Consider the following 20,046-nt stretch of genomic DNA (forward strand, 5'->3'; position numbering starts at 1 on the left):
GCAGGAGACACGGGTTCGAGCCCTGGTCTGGGAAGATCCCACATGCCACGGAGCAGCTGGGCCCGTGAGCCACAGCTGCTGAGCCTGCGCGTCTGGAGCCTGTGCCCCGCAACGGGAGGGGCCGCGATAGTGAGAGGCCCGCGCACCGCGATGAAGAGCGGTCCCCGCACCGCGATGAAGAGTGGCCCCCACTTGCCGCAACTGGAGAAAGCCCTCGCACGAACCGAAGACCCAGCACAGCCAAAAATAAATAAATAAATAAATAAATAAAATTTAAAAAAAAAAAAAAAAAAAAAAAAGAGTATAAGAAGTCAAGCTAGAGACTGGGAGAAAATATTTACAAACTACATAGCCAACAAAGAAGTAAGTCTATAACATATAAAGAACAGACATATGGACACCAAGGGGGGAAAACTGCGGTGGGGTGGGAATGGTGGTGTGCTGAATTGGGCGATTGGGATTGACATGTATACACTGATGTGTATAAAACTGATGCCTAATAAGAACCTGCAGTATAAAAAAACAAACAAAACAACTAATACTAAACTTTCATTGGGTTATTTGTATGGAAATATGTTAATATAAATGTTTCAGACATTACATGAAATTTCTAAAAATCTTATATTTGTATTTGTATGGAAATATGTATGGAAATATGTTAATATAAATGTTTCAGACATTACAGGAAACTTCTAAAAATCTTATATGTTCTGGTATAATGTTATAAGTAATAATCCTAGTTATTACTTTAAAATGTATATCTCAGAAATAACTAATTTTCTTGTCAACTGCATTATTATGAACTTTCATCAAATCTTTAACCATGGTCATTTTTAAGTCTTTTGTCATTTACAGACAGTTCTGGGTGTACTCTGATGCTTTTGCAAATATGTTCCTATAAAAGGGTTTCATCTTCAAGAAATTCATGGAAAAGACTCTGACAACTACAGGTTTCTGGTAACTGACTGTACTGCTGAACTGAATGAATAAGCATTTTCAGAACTCTAATGAAAAACTGATGAACTCATAAAAGTGCTAAGAAAAGATCAAGATAAAAAAGAAATTAATTACATGGGACTGAGTGAACTGATGAGGATGAGTATAATTTTTGTGACTATCTGTCTGAATTAAAAAAAAAATCCCACAAGGACTCAGAGGCAAAGAATATACAAATCAATTTTCACTGCAAAGTAAAGGAGCTGTTACAGTGGAGGATTACTGGACTGAATGTCAATATTATGACATAGTATGAGTGTGTTTCATGTTTGGTAACTGCAATCATTGTTGCTTTTGTTGTGGTCATCCATGTACAATGCTTGGTGTCAGTCTATTTATCTCTTGTAAAAATAAAATACAGTGTGTGTGTGTGGAAAAAAAAAAAAAAAAAAAAGAAACTAAAAATGCAACTACCATATGACCCAGCAATCCCACTACTGGGCATATACCCTGAGAAAACCATAATTCAGAAAGACAAATGTAGCACAATGTTTATTGCAGCACTGTTTACAATAGCCAGGACATGGAAGCAACCTAAGTGCCCTTCGACAGATGAATGGATAAAGAAGATGTGGCACATATATATAATGGAATATTACTCAGCCATAAAAAGAAACGAAATTGAGTTATTTTTACTGAGGTGGATGGACCTAGAGTCTGTCATACAGAGTGAAGTAAGTCAGAAAGAGAAAAACAAATACCGTATGCTAACACATTTATATGGAATCTAAAAAGAAAAAAAAATTGGTTCTGAAGAATCTAGCGGCAGGAGAGGAATAAAGATGCAGATGTAGAGAATGGACTTGAGGACATGGGGAGGGGGAAGGGTAGGCTGGGACGAAGTTAGAGAGTGGCATGGACATATATACACTACCAAATATAAAATAGATAGCTAGTGGGAAGCAGCCACATAGCACAGGGAGATCAGCTTGGTGCTTTGTGACCACCTAGAAGGCTGGGATAGGGAGGGTGGGAGGGAGACACAAGAGGGAGGGGATATGGGGATATATGTATACGTATAGCTGATTCACTTTGTTATACAGCAGCAACTAACACAACAATCAAAAGCAATTATACTCCAATAAAGATGTTAAAAAAAAAAAAAAAAAAAAGAAATCATGATACAGTAAAAAAAAAAAAAAAAAAAAAAAAAAAAAGTTAGGGCCTAGGAAGTAAGCCTTGAGCCAGGCAGACCTGGGTGTCTATCCCAGCTCCACCACTTTCTACGTGACCACGAGCAAGTTATTTAGGAGACCTGAACCTAGATTTTCCTAAATTAAATGTAGAGCTGTTACGCATAGTAGAAATAATGGGATAGCCTGCTTATAGGTACTCGACAACTTTAAGCTGTTATTATTGTTGGTGGTGGTATTTAAACTGCTCGACACAAACCATCAATGTAGTACAAATGATCAGGCCAAAAAGTGTCACCCTGGTCAATTGTATTAACAAAAATAATCTGTAAAAAACTTATAAAAGGCTGATTGCATGTCCTTTTAGTATTTTACTGGAGCACTGCTAACAGCCTCACCCCAAAATTACTTAACTCTATAGGGAGATATACTCTGTCTTGTTACTTACTATTAATTAAGCCCAGACTCTGTGACATAAGATGTTAATTTGTGTCACATTTTCATTTTATATCTGTCTGAGAGTCATGCCTTTAATTTTCTGAAGATTATATTCTGACAACAACTTGAATGATGGGTTGAGCCAAAAAGATATGGTTGGTTGGGTTTTCAGAAATGCTATGTAGACAGGAACCAATTTAGCTGAGAATAAAAAACAGAAAATAGCTTCTTTTCGGCCAGAACCTCCATCTTCCAGTAATTCGCCAAAATGACCAACACAAAGAGAAAGAGGAGGGGCACCCGCTACATGTTCTCTAGGCCTTTTAGAAAACATGGAGCTGCTCCTTTGGCCACATACATGCAAATCTACAAGAAAGGTGATATTGTAGATATCAAGGGAATGGGCACTGTTCAAAAAGGAATGCCCCACAAATGTTGCCATGGCGAAACTGGGAGAGTCTACAATGTTACCCAGCATGCTGTTGGCATCATTGTAAACATACAAGCTAAGGGCAAGATTCTTGCCAAGAGAATTAATGTGCGTATTGAGCATGTTACGCACTCTAAGAGCTGAGATAGCTTCCTGAAACGAGTGAAGGAAAATGATCAGAAAAAGAAGGAAGCCAAAGAGAAAGGTACTTGGGTTCAGCTGAAGCGCCAGCCTGCTCCCCCAGGGAAGCACACTTCGTGAGAACCAATGGAAAGAAGCCTGAACTGCTGGAGCCCATTCCCTATGAATTCATGGCATGATGGGGGTAAAGAAAATAAAAGACCTGGACTATAAAAAAAAAAAAAAAAACAGAAAATAAAAAACAAGGTACGGAGGCATCTTATTTTCAATTAAAAGTTACCACTGCTTTTTAAAAAAAAACTTTCTAAGTTTTATCTCATATCCATAATATTAACCAAAAGAATGCTAGGATGGAACATAATTATAGGATACAGTGAAGAGGGTTAACGAAACAATGTACCTCTAACTACATTATCCATACCTTGGTTTGGAAATGGATTCTATTTCCTTCCTTCCACATCTCAGTTTGTAGAGTTTGTCCTGGATATACTGGTTTTGCAAAACGAACCTTTAAAAAAAATGTGTTTTAGGGTTAAGAATGTTTTAATATGAAACTTTTCCACTTTGCAGGGGGGTGGTATTTGGGGGGAAGGTTGGAGAGCATAAAAGGAAGAAACAGAGACTGGACTATACTTAAATTCATAAAAATAGTAGTATGATAAAATTAGTAGAGATATAGTTAGTAAAAGTTAATTCTTTGTCTTTCAAAATATAGAATCAATAAATAGTTTAATCTTGACAAATCAAAACACAGAAGAATAATCATATTAAGTAGAGTTATATAGGTAACCACCAAAACAACTTAAGAGAAGCAGTTAAAAGTAGCACTAGGGGCTTCCCTGGTGGCGCAGTGGTTGAGAGTCTGCCTGCCAATGCAGGGGACACGGGTTCGAACCCTGGTCTGGGAGGATCCCACATGCCGTGGAGCAACTGGGCCCGTAAGCCACAACTGCTGAGCCTGTGCGTCTGGAGCCTGTGCTCCGCAGCGGGAGAGGCCGCGACAGTGAGAGGCCCGCGCACCGCGATGAAGAGTGGCCCCCACTTGCCGTAACTGGAGAAAGCCCTCGCACAGAAACGAAAACCCAACACAGCCATAAATAAATTAATTAATTTAATTAATTAATTAAAAAAAAAGCACTCATTAAGTCTGAGGAATAAGACCTGGGGTTGTTGTATAGGACAGAATAATTACATTTTTTATTTCCTAATTTTCTATACTATTTTATTTGCTCTGTGTATATATTATTCGCTGGTTTTAAAAATAATTATAATAATAACTATAAAATAGTTATAATAATGAGAATAATCAGTGTTATCAAAGGCAAGACATCAGAAAATAAATTTCCACTGCTGCAAGGAGCACAAACTGATAAAAGCTTTTGGAGCTATTTGACACTGCCTTAAAGTTTTGTTTTGTTTTGTTTTAAGTGTATGTCTTTCGATTTATGCAAAACTGTGCAGAGTCAGTTTTCTTTGCAATTTATAATGGATGAAAACTTGAAGCTAACTTAAAAGTGCAAAACTAGGGCTTCCCTGGTGGTGCAGTGGTTAAGAATCCGCCTGCCAATGCAGGGGACACGGGTTCGAGCCCTGGTCCAGGAAGATCCCACATGCTGCGGAGCAACTAAGCCCGTGTGCCACAACTACTGAGCCTGTGCTCTAGAGCCCACGAGCCACAACTACTGAGCCCGCGTGCTATAACTACTGAAGCCCGCACACCTAGAGCCTGTGCTCCGCAGCAAGAGAAGCCACCGCAATGAGAAGCCCGCACACCACAATGAAGAGTAGCCCCCACTCGCCACAACTAGAGAAAGCCTGCGCGCAGCAAGGAAGACTCAATACAGCCAAAAAATAAAGAAATTTACAGTGACCACAAAAAAAAAAGTGCAAAACTAAAATCAATATGCAACCAACATACTGATATAGGTGCATGTTTATTAGAGTTCAAATGCAGCCACTTAACATTTTCAATTAAATTAAGGCAAATTATAAAACTGTAAAACATGAATAAATAAATTTTTACAGGTAAATCATGAGTTTGTTAAGGCATATATGCTGATATATGTATGCTCCTAATTAATTTACAAAACAATCAAATCAATCTGTTAAAAGTATAACTGTATATAATATCCTTCATGATGCATGTGTAATAGAGGCATTTAGAGCTACAAAAAGAGAACTTGCGGATTGCCAAGTCAATGAAATAATAAAAATAAGAACTTCGGATAGTACCTATTTTTAAATGAAGTCACTAAGACTCCTCTAAAACTAAAAAGGAACAAGTAGTTAAATTATTAATAATTTACACATACCTTAATTGCTTTGAATCTTGACACATCATTATCTGCAAACTGCTGTAAAACATGCCTGGCAGAAAATCCAAATGTACATAATCCATGTAATATGGGCTTGTCAAAACCTAAAAATGAGAGAGAGAATTTAGTTAGATAAAGGCACATTTCATGTTTAAAAACCAAGAACAGTTCATTCAGGACTTCAAAAATACATTTTTAAACTGCATTAGCCTGACTCATACCACCTAATTTAACACATTATTGACCAGGGGGATTTTTGCAGAAACTAACGCCTATGGCGTTAATACATCTCCAGTCAATAATGTGTTAAGAAACATGGAAAATATTTTATAAATAATACTTCCTGGGAAAAAAATTATGAAATAAACAAAAAAAGAAAAAAAAAAGGAAGGAATGTCAGAGATCTGGGGACACAAATAATTATTTTGTTTCGCTTTGGTTGTAACCACGAAATCATCCACAGTGATTTCAATATCCATGTATGTAGATGATCCTTCTTCAACCTTTCAGTTCTTTGCTCTCCCCTCCAATGGCCTTGACCTTCATGATAACTCAGACACCCATCCCCATGGTCCCATCCTAGACCTTGCACTAGCAGGAGCTACCTTCCACCATAATCTGAATTTCACGTACACCATTTTCTGAACACTACTTCCCACCTTTCCATGTCTTTTGCATAAACATATTAGGAGAGGGCTATTTTTAAAATGTTACTCAAACTTCCAGTCATAAGTAGCGACGGCTTTAAGTATTATTTAGATAACTGAGCTAATATTTTCATTGGCTCACATTATTAGCAACTCACCTGCTAAGTTAGCAAAGTCAGGATCAATGTGTAAGGGATTCCAGTCTCCACTGAGGCGGTACAAAGCAGCCTGTGGAGAAAGAATTATAAAAGAAACTAGCACCCAGTGCCTTCTTAGAATACATTAAAATAAAAACAGGAAATACGGCTGATTATTGCATAAGAAATGCATTATAATGTACCTCATAGTAGCTTTGATTAAAAAATAACTATTTCTAACAAAAAAAGATTAAGTGTAAATCAAATGCTTTTTGTAACACCTGCCACTGAGATCATAAGGCGTGAGGACTGTCAAATAATAGGAAGGGGAACCAAGAACTACATCTGGGAACAACACTGGTTACCACTGCCTAAGGAGAAATTCACAAAAAGGAATCCATCAATCTACTCTCGTTAAAACACAATGAAGGGCTTCCCTAGTGACGCACTGGTTAAGAATCCGCCTGCCAATGCAGGGGACACGGGTTTGATCCTTGGTCCGGGAAGATCTCACATGCCGTGGAGCAACTAAGCCCGTGCGCCACAGCTACTGAGCTTGAGCTCTAGAGCCCGCGAGCCACAACTACTGAAGCCCAAGCACCCCAACTACTGAAGCCCACATGCCCTAGAGCCCACGCTCCTCAACAAAGGGAAGCCACCACAATGAGAAGTCTGTGCACCACAACGAACAGTAGCCCCCGCTCGCCGCAACTAGAGAAAGCCCGCGCACAGCAACAAAGACCCAATGCAGCCAAAAATTGTTAATTAATTAATTAATTTTTTAAAAATAAAATAAAATAAACACACATTTTTTAAAAAAACACAATGAAGATAAGGTGTAAATGTTTATAGCCTCTTCTAACCAAGCAAAATTTATGCCAACTTTCTTAATGGGGTGTTTTAAATTGAAGCCTGTAACCCAATACTAGACATATAAACATCACACACTTCTCACAAACTTTCATTCTACTGGGTATACTAAATCCTGAGATCAGCTCATCCTGCAAAAAAACAGACTAATAACTTGCCATTAAGATTATATTCCTGCTTACTCCAGATCTTCACATCACTTCTGTACTTAGATAAGGCACAATTAGCAGAAAGATATAGATAACAATAGGAAAAAAGTCACCATACTTCCCAGCATTGAAATTGTGCGTTGGTCAAATGAGAGAGTACTTTTCAGTACTGAAGGGAAGAAATTCACAAAAGAGCTAACAGTAAGTATTTAATGTATCTGTGTATTAACTTTGGGTCTGCCTCTAGACTTCTCTCTTATCAATTGCTAGGTTAAGCTTTCCAAGACTATTAAGATGTTGTGTAGAGACTAGCCAAGTCAGCATACCTGACTTTCTTAATGAGTTTTTGTTGTTTTTAATTATTGATTATTCTTTTTTAACAAATTTTATTTACAGAAAATAACATCTCCTGTAATTCATAGGAAAATGTTGTTTACTTTTTAATGTTTTGTACAATTTTAATAAGCTCTTTCTCTTTCCCATCACTCTATATGATAGTTTTCTAAATTATTCACTTTTTTAATGACTCAGTATTTTTTCCCTTTATATGGCTTCTAAAAATAATTAAATCAAATCAACAATTATCATATAGATGTGACTTAAGATTCTGTATAAGATGGCAGAAGATTAAATGATAAATTTTAGAAAGCACTTTAAAAAAAATAAAACACTAGGCAAATATACATCATCATGTTGCATACAAATGGTAAAAGAATGACGAATTTCAGGGCCCAAAGCGGAAGGTGTCAAACACATAATAGATCATGGGCTTTGGCACCAGACAGACCTAGGTTCAAATCCAGCTCTGCCATTAGTGGGCAATTTTCTTTATCACCCTAGCCTCAACCTTCTCATTTAAAAAACTGAGAGGCTAATCAAACTCTTACAGAGCATTATCCTTGATAAATATTCATACCTCAATAAATGTGAACTATTATGATTATTTAAAAGATTTCAGCAACAGTATAAGACGATCAAGTTTTTAAGATTAGTGTCAGTGTTCTTACCCCACAGATATCATTCCTATAAATGAAAAGAAACAACTTTTCTAAAGAAATCGTATTAAAGGAATATGAAAATTTTCATATTATTTCAATGACAGCATTGCTTCCAACAGAAGGCAGAATTAGCAAAGACATAAAAGATCTATGATGAGAAATGACTAAAGTCAACTGATTGGATGTTTGACTAAATTCAATCATAATGCAAAATAACCATTCTCCAAACAATAAAGAACACTATCAAGGTTTATTTTCTGAATATCCTGAAGGACTTTAGTATTTCAGAAGAAAAGCAAAAAGCTTCGTGTTTTGGTGTTTCATTTCTGCCTAGATGTAAAAATCACTAAAATTCACACATACAAACTAAGAAAAATAGATCTATATTGTCTTACTTGAGTATTAAATGTAAGTGGGAGGATCTTCCATATATGAGTAAATTAGTTCCTAGTTTTATTTATTTAAAGTGTACCATTAGGGACTTCCCTAGTCATCCAGTGGTTAAGAATCCACCTTCCAGTGCAGGGGACATGGGTTTGATCCCTGGTCAGGGAACTAATACCCCACATGCCAAGGGGCAACTAGGCCCTTGCGCCACAACTACTGAGCGCACACCCTCTAGAGCCCGCGCACCACAACTAGAGAGCCCACGTGCCGTAACTACTGATCCCACACACCCTGGAGCCTGCGCACCAGAACTAGAGGGCCCACGTGTCTCAGTGAAAGAGTCCGCATGCCGCAACGAAGACCCTGTGTGCCACAACTAAGACCCAATGCAGCCAAATAAATAAGTAAATTTTTTTTTTAAAGTGTACATTAAGTTAAACCAAATGCTAAATAAAAAAGGTCAGGAATTAGTTCTTCCCAAATCCTCACATCCCCTAAAAAAGCAAACAGATCGACAAGAAAAACAAGTAAAACTACACAGATCCCAGGCCTACAGTGTAATTAGAAGAGAAAAACCACACACTTCAAATTCCTATAAGTAGAAAAAAAAACACCTATATCCAGCAGCACTGTCTTGTGAGCACCCTCTCAAAACTGCTAGAGAGAGTGGTAGGGGTGGGGAGGGGGAGTATAGCAGAAGCTCATGGAAGAGAAAAAAGGAAACAAAGAAAAATCACTTCGAGACACAGACAGTCTACCTCGAGGACAAAAATACTGAGAAGAATCCTGGAAGATTAGAATACTGACTACTGAGAAAAGAATTAAAAGTGCACGGGCCTCCAAACGGCAGTCCTAGAAAGGCAATACTTCTGAGGAAGAAGAGGATAAAACAAAGATGTCTCCTTCGAAGACGAATGGTGAAGAAAGAGAAGCAAGAGGGGAAATTTATGATCCTGCAGGATAAAGAGAACTACAAAAAATTTAATAAAACACTTCCCCACTATGCCTTACTCCAAAAAGCCATCCATTAAAGAAAAGGCACTTTGCTATACTGACAGATGACAATCTTGAATTTCTTTAAGAACCTTGTAAACTGTCCCAAACTACTAACTTTACCTACAAAATGCATATAGGTAAGTAATCTTCACCTGTACAAAGCTACAATAAGACTAAAAAAGAAAATAAGAACCAAAACATTATAATAAATACAATTTTCCCAAACAAAACAACTAGCAAACAGAAGAAAACGATAACACAATACTCAAGCATTTGGGGATAGGAAATAAACATCTGGAATCTGAAATTCAAAAACCAAAAATATAAATGGACAACAAACATGAAGAAATGAAGTAAGAGATGATTAAACTCGGGAAAGAAATAAAAGAAAAATCAAAGTCATACCAGAAATTGAAGACTAAATTATAATGTTCCCAAAGGAGAACATATTCAAACAAAATTTTAATAAGGGGCATAGAAGAAAAAGAAGAAAAAAACCAAGAGAATGGAAATGAGATTAATAAAGAACTACAAAAGGACAGAAAATGGTTGGAAGAAAGATAGAAAAAGATCCAATGTACATAAAGAGTACCTGAAGAAATAAAAATAAAACAATGAATAAGAACTAATATTTAAAATTATAACCCTAGAAAACTTTTTGAAAATAGAAGATCTGAACACACATATTAAAAAGGCCCACCAGGTACATGGGAAAACGGACCTGGAATGAGCAACACTGAGACTTATCCTAGTAAAACTATTAGATTTTTAAAGATGAAGGAAAAAAAAATCCTAAAGCCCTTGAGGATAAAGATCAAGTAACTTAAAGGAAGATAATGACTGGCATCAGACTTCTAAACAGCAATATAGAAAGCCAGGCAACAATGGAACACCATTTTAAGAAACTCAAGATTCATATCCAGCCAAGCTGTCCTTTGAGTATCCAGGGTATAGAAAAATAGTTTTAAATACATAGGAACCGGACTTCCCTGGTGGCGTAGTGGTTAAGAATCCGCCTGCCAGTGCAAGGGGACATTGGTTCAAGCCCTGGTCCAGGAAGATCCCACATGCCGCAGAGCAACTAAGCCCATGTGCCACAACTACTGAGCCTGTGCTCTAGAGCCCATGAGCCACAACTACTGAGCCCACGTGCCACAACTACTGAAGCCCGCACGCCTAGAGCCCGTGCTCCGAAACAAAGAGAAACCACCACAACGAGAAGCCCGCGCACCACAACGAAGAGTAGCCCCCGATTGCTGCAACTAGAGAAAGCCCGCGCGCAGCGACGACAACCCAGTGCAGCCAAAAATAAATAAATAAATTTATTTAATAAATAAATAAATACATAGGAACCAAAGGAATACTATACACGAGGCCTTCTTGGGGAACCTACCACAGGAGGAGCTTTATCCAACCAGGAGATATGGGAGAACCTTTGGCAAAAGGATTGATATATATTCGATTGCAAATCTAAGACTAAAACAAAGGTGGGGAAGAGGGAAGAATAATATATAAATGTTAAATTGTTCTGAAAAAGTAAAATTAATGCATTCCCCAAAATGGGAACTGTAAGGGAAAGAGAAACAAGAAAATAAAATAGGCTCTTTAATTGTTAGAAACAAGTAGGAAACAAAGCACAGCAATAAAAACTGAGAAAACAAATAGTAATAAATGAGAAAATTGGGCACTATGGGCATATAAAAAGGTATAGGACTTCCACTTTCAGCCTAGATGGAATAAGTGGAATGAACTTACTCTTCCACTGTAAACAATTAGGAAAAAAAAATTTTTTTTAAGTGGGCGAGGGAGATACTGTTCTTAGACATTGGACAGTAGGCAGGACAGGATTATGATTCTTGATAGAAAAGAAACAAACAAGATGGACTCTACAATGGCCACAGCGCTCTGCCTGACAGCACTTTCTAGACTGCAGTGCAAAAAGGGAAACCGAAACATAGCAAAACAGTCTCAAAGAGTTAAAGAGATAAAGATCAGAGTTCTGGGAGAATGGGCAGCTGGAATGCAGACGTACTGAAAGGGAGGAAGCTACACAGGAAAGAGCTCCAGAAATTGAAATAGAAATCCCCTTGAGGGCCACAGAGAAAGGCCCTGGAAGATGAGACACCACCCGGAGAAGAAGCCAGGTGGAGATTAGAGGCACGCCAGCCAACAGGGAGCACTAAGACCCTGCACTTGTGAAAGAGCCATCCGGGACTTTCCTGCCCCACCCAGCCGCCGTCTGAGAACAGCCACATGAGTGACAGCCAACACCGTTTGTAGTACAAGGACCACCCAGGCGACCCAGAGTCATGCAAAATAATAAATCACTGTTTCAAAACAAAATTTTAAAAGTACTTACAATACACATGGTAATATAATAAAGAATTATACTTTAATGGATAGTATAACCAATATTCCAAAGATTAACTTTATTTAACAATGATGGTAGCTAAGGTCCTAATTGTTAGAATAAGTAGTAGGAGATATGTATCTAGGGAAACTAAAGATACTTGTTTTCATTCTCCTCAAATACAAAGCCTGACACCTGTTACCTATTTATTCTTTGGTCTTTCTAGATTATCGGGGAATAATTTTCTCTTTATTAATTATGAAAAACCATGAAGTATACTTGTACTATATACCAGTTTGAAGATGAAGAAATTTTCCTAAAGGCATGAAAAACAAAATATTCCAGAAGTGATATTGGTAGAGCTATGGTTGCCAGTTTCCCTACTGATTGAAAAGTTACTTATTTAATTTAAATACCTGGCACAAAGTTTAGGCTATAACAACATAATCTGTTCCATTTCCACTTCTCCTTAAAGGTCTGTTCGTCCACAATCATCTCCCACCACTCTCCGGTGTGAATGCTCTAATTCTTACTCCTTGTACATACATCATGCTCTTTTCTGCTATCATTACTAAGTTCTTATCCCCTTCCAGGCCATACTGCAAGCCTTATACCCCTGGCAAGACAGAAGATCTATACACCATTTTAGTTCAGAAGTCCCATCTTTCCTACCAAACTCTTCTGTATGTCATTCTCTAATGAGTAGCCCATCTCAGAATGTCTACAGCACTTACTCTATAATTCAAAGCCTTGTATTTAATCATTCGTTGCTTAGAATAGGTGCCCTAGAAATGAAGACATCTACGCCTTATATCTAAGTGTCCTTTCAGTTCCTTGTCAATAGATCACACTTCTTCTACTTGATTTGTATCTCCTATAGCACAGATCCAATTTAAAACAGCCCACAAATCCCCTGAAATTTATGCAAAGTTTTATGCAAAATGTTTTTGAAGAGACAGTCGGTAGTTTTTATCATATTCTCGAGTGACCATATGATACAAATGGTCAGGAACCTCTGTCAAATGATGGGTGCCCATTATTTATACAAAAAAGATTTGTTAACTTATAAACTGTCCTTTGTCACACAGCAAAATACTCAAGTCTGCTAAAAGCTAACAAAAAGTTCTATTCATCTGAAAAAAGAAAACAAGAAAATCTTTCTGCTTACTGTATAAAGAAATTCAAGCCATGGAAACTATTCAGCTTTTCTTATCTACAGCAGATACATTTTATTATTTCAGTAACACAAGAATAATAATGGAGCATTTCTGGGTTTTCTGAACCATGAAACCATGAAGTCTTCTGTTCTTCAGTGTGCTAATAAAATTAATTTCACTATGAAGCTTTAATTAAACATAAATATGAGTGCTCTCTTAAGAAACTGATAAGAAATAGGGATGGGAAGAACAATTAAAGGCAAAAACTAATCTGAGGTAGAAAGTATTGTTCTATCACCCAATTATATAGTGTATAAAAAAATACAATTAATATGTTCCAAACTTAATTCTTTCTGGCTCATGAAATTATATTCCTATTTGCCAGCACACATAAATCCTGCAGAAGTTCTCATATCAAGTATATCAAAATTAGTATCAAAAAATAAGTGAATTTTACAAATAATGTGCTGTCATCACCTGCTTATTCACAGCATAACTTCAGAGCTTTACATATTCTGCTCTATATTTGCATGGTTAGGATTCTGGCCATCTTAGGGAAGAATCGTCAGGTCTCTCAAAAACAAAGTTGCTTTTCTCATCTTTATGGTCACCTTTTGCTTCTTAGATAAATCTTTGCATGCTTACAGAATTTGTTAACTGACAGGGCATTTTAACTCCTCCATCAGAAAACATATTATTTATGCCAAACAAATGAGATTAAATCATCTACTCCTTTCTCAGATGCTTTATTGTACCTGTCCACTAAAGTTAGCATAAAATAATCTCTCTCGAAGCAATGTAGCTCAGTTTTCTTTTCCAATAGAAGAAAGGATAACTGAAATTTGCCTTTTATTTTATCCTGCTCTCTAAGGCTTTAATGAAATTCTTCACTACTAAGCTAGGCAGTCTCCTTAAGGCAAGCAATCCATTGCCAACAAAGCATGATGCTTTTTCAATTGACTAATGAAAAGCCATTTTACATTTTCTTTTGATACCTAGTGGAGAAAAAAACTGCTAAGTAAAAATTCAGAAAGAACGAATTTCAACTACAGAAATATGCCATTATTTTTATTACATAGAAGAACACAGCCACTACTTTTGGACTCACAAAATTACAGGGTATCAGAGTTATCAATCAAAAAGTGTCAGGAGTCAGGTGGCTTTATCACTTTTCGAAAATACATTCTTACCTGATTAAGTGAGGTGGTATCTGTAAGTACAGCATCAGGAGGTCTATTAGGTATGGCTACAGCTACCTGAGATCAAAAAACATTACACGTTAAATTATAACAAAATAATTGTTATTCTCTTTACCCAGACTGATATTTGATAAACAACCATGTTTCAATATACAGTCATCCCTCAGTTTCCAAGGGTGATTGGTTCCAGGACCCCTTCATGGATACCAAGATCTGCAGATGCTCAAATCCCTTATATAAAACGGTATAGTATTTGCATATAATCTATGCACATCCTCCCATACACTTATAATACCTAATACAATGGAAATGCTGTGTAAATAGTTTGGGAACTTTCTGGAATTTTTTTTTTCTGAATATTTTTGATCCACGGTTGGTTCAATCTGCAGATGCCAAACCTGTGGATACAGAACCCACAGATATGGAGGGCTGACTGTAACAAAATCTGCAAGCTGGATAAAAAGTTTATTTTAATATTTTATTTTCAGCACATAATGACATTTAAAATTTCATAACTGCTAGCTTCATCTACATTATGATTTCCCTGAAATGACCTTGTTTAACGAAAGGAATTATATAACCAGATCCATTCTCTAGGCCACAAAGGAGAAAAAGGTAAAGACTCTTTTCCCAATGCAAACGATGACAATAACTGTAAGAATTAGACCAACAATTCACATCTATATTGATTTAATCTTTAAATGCACTTTACTAAGGGTGTGGATCTCTTTGCATTTATTTTCTTTTTAATTTTTATTGGAGTATAGTTGATTTACAATGTTGTGTTAATTTCAGGTGTACAGCAAAGTGAATCAGTTATACATATATATATCTATATCTATATCTCCACTCTTTTTTAGATTCTTTTCCCATATAGGTCCTTACAGAATATTGAGTAGAGTTCCCTGTGCTATACAGTTAACTCCTTATTAGTTATCTATTTTATATACAGTAGTATGTATATGTCAATCCCAATCTCCTAAATTATCACTCCCCCACCATTTCCCCCCTGGTAACTATAAGTTTGTTTTCTACATCTGTGACTCTATTTCTGTTTTGTAAAGAAGTTCATTTGTATTTTTTTTTTCAGATTCTGCATATAAGTGATATCATATGATATTTGTCTTTATCTGACTTACTTCACTCAGTATGGCAGTCTCTAGGTCCATCCATGTTCCTGCAAATGGCATTATTTCATTCTTCTTTATGGCTGAGTAATAGTCCATTGTATATATGTACCACTCTTCTTTATCCATTCCTTTTTTTTTTTTAAGTGCATAAATCTTTTTTTTTTTAATAAATTTATTTATTTTTTTTGGCTGTGTTGGATGTTTGTTGCTGTGTGCGGGCTTTCTCTAGTTGCAGTGAGCGGGGGCTCTCTTCATTGCAGTGCGCAGGCTTCTCCTTGCGGTGTCTTTTCTTGTTGCGGAGCACAGGCTCTAGGCGCACAGGCTTCAGTAGTTGTAGCACGCGGGCTCAGTAGTTGCGGCTCGTGGGTGCTACAGCACAGACTCAGTAGTTGTGCCGCACGGGCTTAGTTGCTCCACGGCATGTGGGATCTTCCCGGACTGGGACTTGAACCTGTGTCCCCTGAATTGGCAGGCGGATTCTTAACCACTGCACCACCAGGGAAGCCCCCATTCCTCTGCTGATGGACATTTAGGTTGCCTCCATGTCCTGGCTATTGTGAACAGTGCTGCTATGAACATTGGGGTGTGTGGTTTTCTCCAGATGTATGCCCAGTAGTGGGATTGCTGGATCATATGCTAACTCTATTTTTCATTTCTTAAGGAACCTCCATACTGTTCTCCGTAGTGGCTGTATCAATTTGCATTCCCACCAACAGTGCAAAAGGGTTCCCTTTTCTCCACACCCTCTCCAGCATTTACTGTTTGTAGATTTTTTGATGATGGCCATTCTAACCAGTGTGAGGTGATAACTCATAGTTTTGATTTGCATTTCTCTAATAATTAGTGATGTTGAGCATGTTTTCATGTGCTTTTTGGCCATCTGTATGTCTTCTTTGGAGAAACGTCTGTCTAGATCTTCCTCTTTGCATTTATATCCTAATTGGAGCAGTTGAGCTTCTTGGATGTGTAGATCAACGTTTTTCATCCATGCCATTGTTCCTTCAATTATTTTTTCTGCTTCTTTCTCTCTCCTCTCTGGTATGCCCATTACATAAAAGCTGGTGTACTTAATGGTATTTCACATTTCTCTGAAGCCTCTTCATTCTTTTTCTTCACCTTTTTTCTTTCTGTTCTTCAGACATAGATAGATTGATCGATCTTCAAGCTTTTTGATTTTTGATCTTCAAGATTTTTGATTCATCAACAGATGAATGGACTTTCAAGCTTTTTGATTAAAATCAAAAAGCCACTTCAAATCTACTGTTGAGACCCTCTAGTAAATTCTTCATTTCAGTTATTGTACTTTCAGTTCCAGAACTACTTCTATTTGGTTCTTTTTTAATATAATTTCTATTTATTGATTTCTTTCTCTTTTTTTTTTTTTTTTTTTGAGCCACACCACGCAGCTTGCAGGATCTTAGTTCCCCGACCAGGGACTGAACCCATGCTCCCTGCAGTGGAAGTGCGGAATGCTAACCACTGGACCACCAGGGAATTCCCCAATTTTTCTCTATTTGATGAGACATTGTCCTCATACTTTACTTCTTTACACACTTTACTTCTTTAAGCATGGTTTCCTTTAGTTCTTTGACTATATTTACAATAAATGCTTTGAAGTCTTTTCCTATTAAGTTGTCTCAAAAGCAATCTCTGTTGCCTGTTCTGTTTTGTTTTGTTTTTTCCTATCTATGGGTCATACTCTTTTATTTCTTTCAGATCTTGTAATTTTTTTGTTGATAACTGGATACTTTAGATAATATATTGCAGCAACTCTGGATACTGAGACCCCTTTCCCCTTCCAGGGCTTGTTGTTATTGTTAACTTGTTCATTTGTTTAGACGATTCATTTGGCTAGACGATTTTAGTTAAGTATATTTCCCCCACAGTGTGCAGACTCTGATGTTGCTCCTCAGAGGGTACAGCCTTGGGCGAGCACAGTCAGCCTGGGATGACAGTGGTTTTAGCAGGGCACTCTGTGACCGTCTCTCCCTGATCTCTCTGTTAAACTGTCTGTCCAGCTGTTGGGCTTCACAAATTGCCAGATGACTGTTCTATTATTTTCAACAGTGCCCTGGGGCATAAATTGTTCCACAGTCTGATCCAATTAAAGTCAGGCCTTTTAGGAGGTGTAGTCTTTGAGGCCAGTCTTTGAGGTTTGTTATGATCCCATGACGACTCTCCTTAGCTGTCTCTTTCCATGGTTCTCTCTGGCAAACTTCTAGTTGGACTAGTTTAGTTTACTGCTTCCATGGAGCTACCAGCCTCCTCTTGATTATCACTAAAGTAACCTTGTTTTTGAAACCATCCTTACTTTTGAGCTTCCAAATACTTGGTACCAAAATGAGTCAGTTTCCGTGGGAAGGGCTTCAGAGCTCTCTATCATTACAGCCTGCCTTGCCCCCCAGGCAAAACCTCTGCACCACTGCCACGGACATGAGGGCAAGGATAGTGGCCCACTTCTCTCCAAGTGACATCCTCACTTTACAAGAAGAGTCCTAGGCAGAGGTCGGAGCTTCTGGTCTTCTCAGCTTGCCTCTAGCAGCAGGGGACCCCCATGCTATGAGCAGCCTGGGCAAGAGTTATCAGGGCCCTAGTGTTCTCAGCCTGCCATGGTGGAACACAGTCTCCACCCTACAAGTGGGGACAGGGTGGAGGAAGACAGCCCCGTAACTCTCAGCCACTTTTACCTGGAATTGAGCTTCTGCAACACAAGCTGGGGCCGGGGAGCCGGGGTGGGGGTAATAGGAAAAATGAGTGAGCTGCTCCTCCTAGGAAGACAGTGCAGCCCTATTCAGGGAACTGAGGGCAGAGGTAAAAGCTAGGTTAAATTGATGTAAAATCCAATTTACAAAATATTTTTAGGAAAAAAATATGTTTTTGGATAGAATTTGAGAACTAAAGAGTAACTAGAATTGTTTTATACAAGAGAAATGCTCAAGTCATTTAATGAATGATAATTTGCATTTATACAAGGATCACTTCTAAGTGTTAGGTTTTTCTAAAGAGTTTTGGATGCAGGCAAAGTTTGCATAAGAAAGTAAAGATATTCCCATAGTTACCTCAGCTACATTACACTTACGTCAGCCAGACTTTTCTATATATAACATATGTTATATATTAAAATATACAAATATAAACAGCATTTCAAATCCAAGGAACACATTCTGGTTCAAAGAAGTGTGGATTACTGAAATCCTACTCTATGAAATTACACATATGGTAAGTTCAAAATACAGATAAGGATATTTAACGACACATGTATCTCACTTATGAAGTCATAGCCTACCTTAGCTTTGTCTGACGTCCGTTTTCCACCAAAGCCTCCAGCGCCAACAACAAAGATGGAGAACTGATTATAACATATAAGTTCCTCCCCAGAGTAAGAGTAGACTGAAAAGCAAATGAAAAAAAAAAAAGAGGTTATTACCAAAAGACATAACTAGTTACCCAATATGTGATCAACAATCCTTTTAAAAGTTTCAGAAACAAAATCCAATTACTAAAAGGCTTTGCAATTTAAAGACACCCAAGTTTGGGATACAGAGCACTCATTTTAATCATTCACTACCAGTCTCTGGAAGGCAGAGAGAAGAGGATCTTGACAAATCCTTTCTGGACTATGAAACAGCAGTTCATCTCACCTCTTCTTAAAGTGCCCCAACTGCCTTTCATATTTCAATTCTCTCCTTCTCAAACCTTTCAAACAATTCCACTATAAAATGCAGACTAACACACATGAAAAGATGCTCATCATCGCTAATTATTAGAGAAATGCAAATCAAAACTACAACGAGGTACCACCTCACACTGGTCAGAATGACCATCATTAAAAAGTCTACAAATAACAAATGCTGGAGAGGGTGTGGAGAAAAGGGAACCCTCCTACACTGTTGGTAGGAATGTAAATTGGTGCAGCCACTATGGAAAACAGTATGGAGGTTCCTCAAAAAACGAAAAATAGAATTGCCATATGATCCAGCAATCCCACTCCTAGGCATATATCCAGACAAAACTATAATTCAAAAAGATGCATGCACCCTTATGTTCATAGCAACACTATTTACAATAGCCAAGACATGGAAACAACCTAAAAGTCCATCAACAGATGAATGGATAAAGAAGATGTGATACACAAACACACACACACTGGAATATTACTCAGCCATAAAAAAGACTGAAATAATGCCATCTGCAGCAACATGGATGCACCTAGAGATTATCATACCAAGAGAAGTCAGAAAGAGACAGACACATACCATATGATATCACTTATATGTGGAATCTAAAATATGACACAAATGAACATATCTACAAAACAGAAACGGACTCAGAGATATAGAGAACAGACTTGTGGTGGCCTAGGGGAAGGGAAGGGAAGGTGGTGGAGGGATGGATTGGGAGTTTGGGATTAGCAGATGGAAACTATTATATATAGGATGGATAAACAACAAGGTCCTACTGTATTGCACAGGGAACTATATTCAATATCCTGTGATAAGCCATAATGGAAAAGAATACGAAAAAGTATGTATATATGTATAACTAAATCACTTTGCTGTACAGCAGAATTTAA

The 20,046-nt window shown here is 37.5% G+C and overlaps 1 protein-coding gene and 1 pseudogene across 1 annotated transcript in view; one reads left to right on the top strand and one right to left on the bottom strand.

Moving 5' to 3' along the window:
- The first annotated feature begins 2,832 nt into the window (after positions 1 to 2,832).
- Positions 2,833 to 3,317, top strand: LOC130707334 (60S ribosomal protein L21-like; annotated as a pseudogene).
- A 227-nt stretch (positions 3,318 to 3,544) lies between these two features.
- Positions 3,545 to 20,046, bottom strand: part of LOC130707161 (peroxisomal multifunctional enzyme type 2-like) — a 50,284-nt gene continuing 33,782 nt past the window's right edge. Inside the window, exons 14-18 of the mRNA XM_057540381.1 lie at positions 18,760 to 18,863; positions 14,335 to 14,400; positions 6,259 to 6,328; positions 5,451 to 5,557; positions 3,545 to 3,646 (exon numbers count right to left, since the gene is read on the bottom strand). Coding sequence (XP_057396364.1) covers positions 3,545 to 3,646; positions 5,451 to 5,557; positions 6,259 to 6,328; positions 14,335 to 14,400; positions 18,760 to 18,863 — 449 coding nt within the window. The remainder of the gene's footprint in view (positions 3,647 to 5,450; positions 5,558 to 6,258; positions 6,329 to 14,334; positions 14,401 to 18,759; positions 18,864 to 20,046) is intronic.

Source organism: Balaenoptera acutorostrata, chromosome 2 (genome assembly GCF_949987535.1).
Source record: "Balaenoptera acutorostrata chromosome 2, mBalAcu1.1, whole genome shotgun sequence".
Taxonomy (NCBI): domain Eukaryota; kingdom Metazoa; phylum Chordata; class Mammalia; order Artiodactyla; family Balaenopteridae; genus Balaenoptera; species Balaenoptera acutorostrata.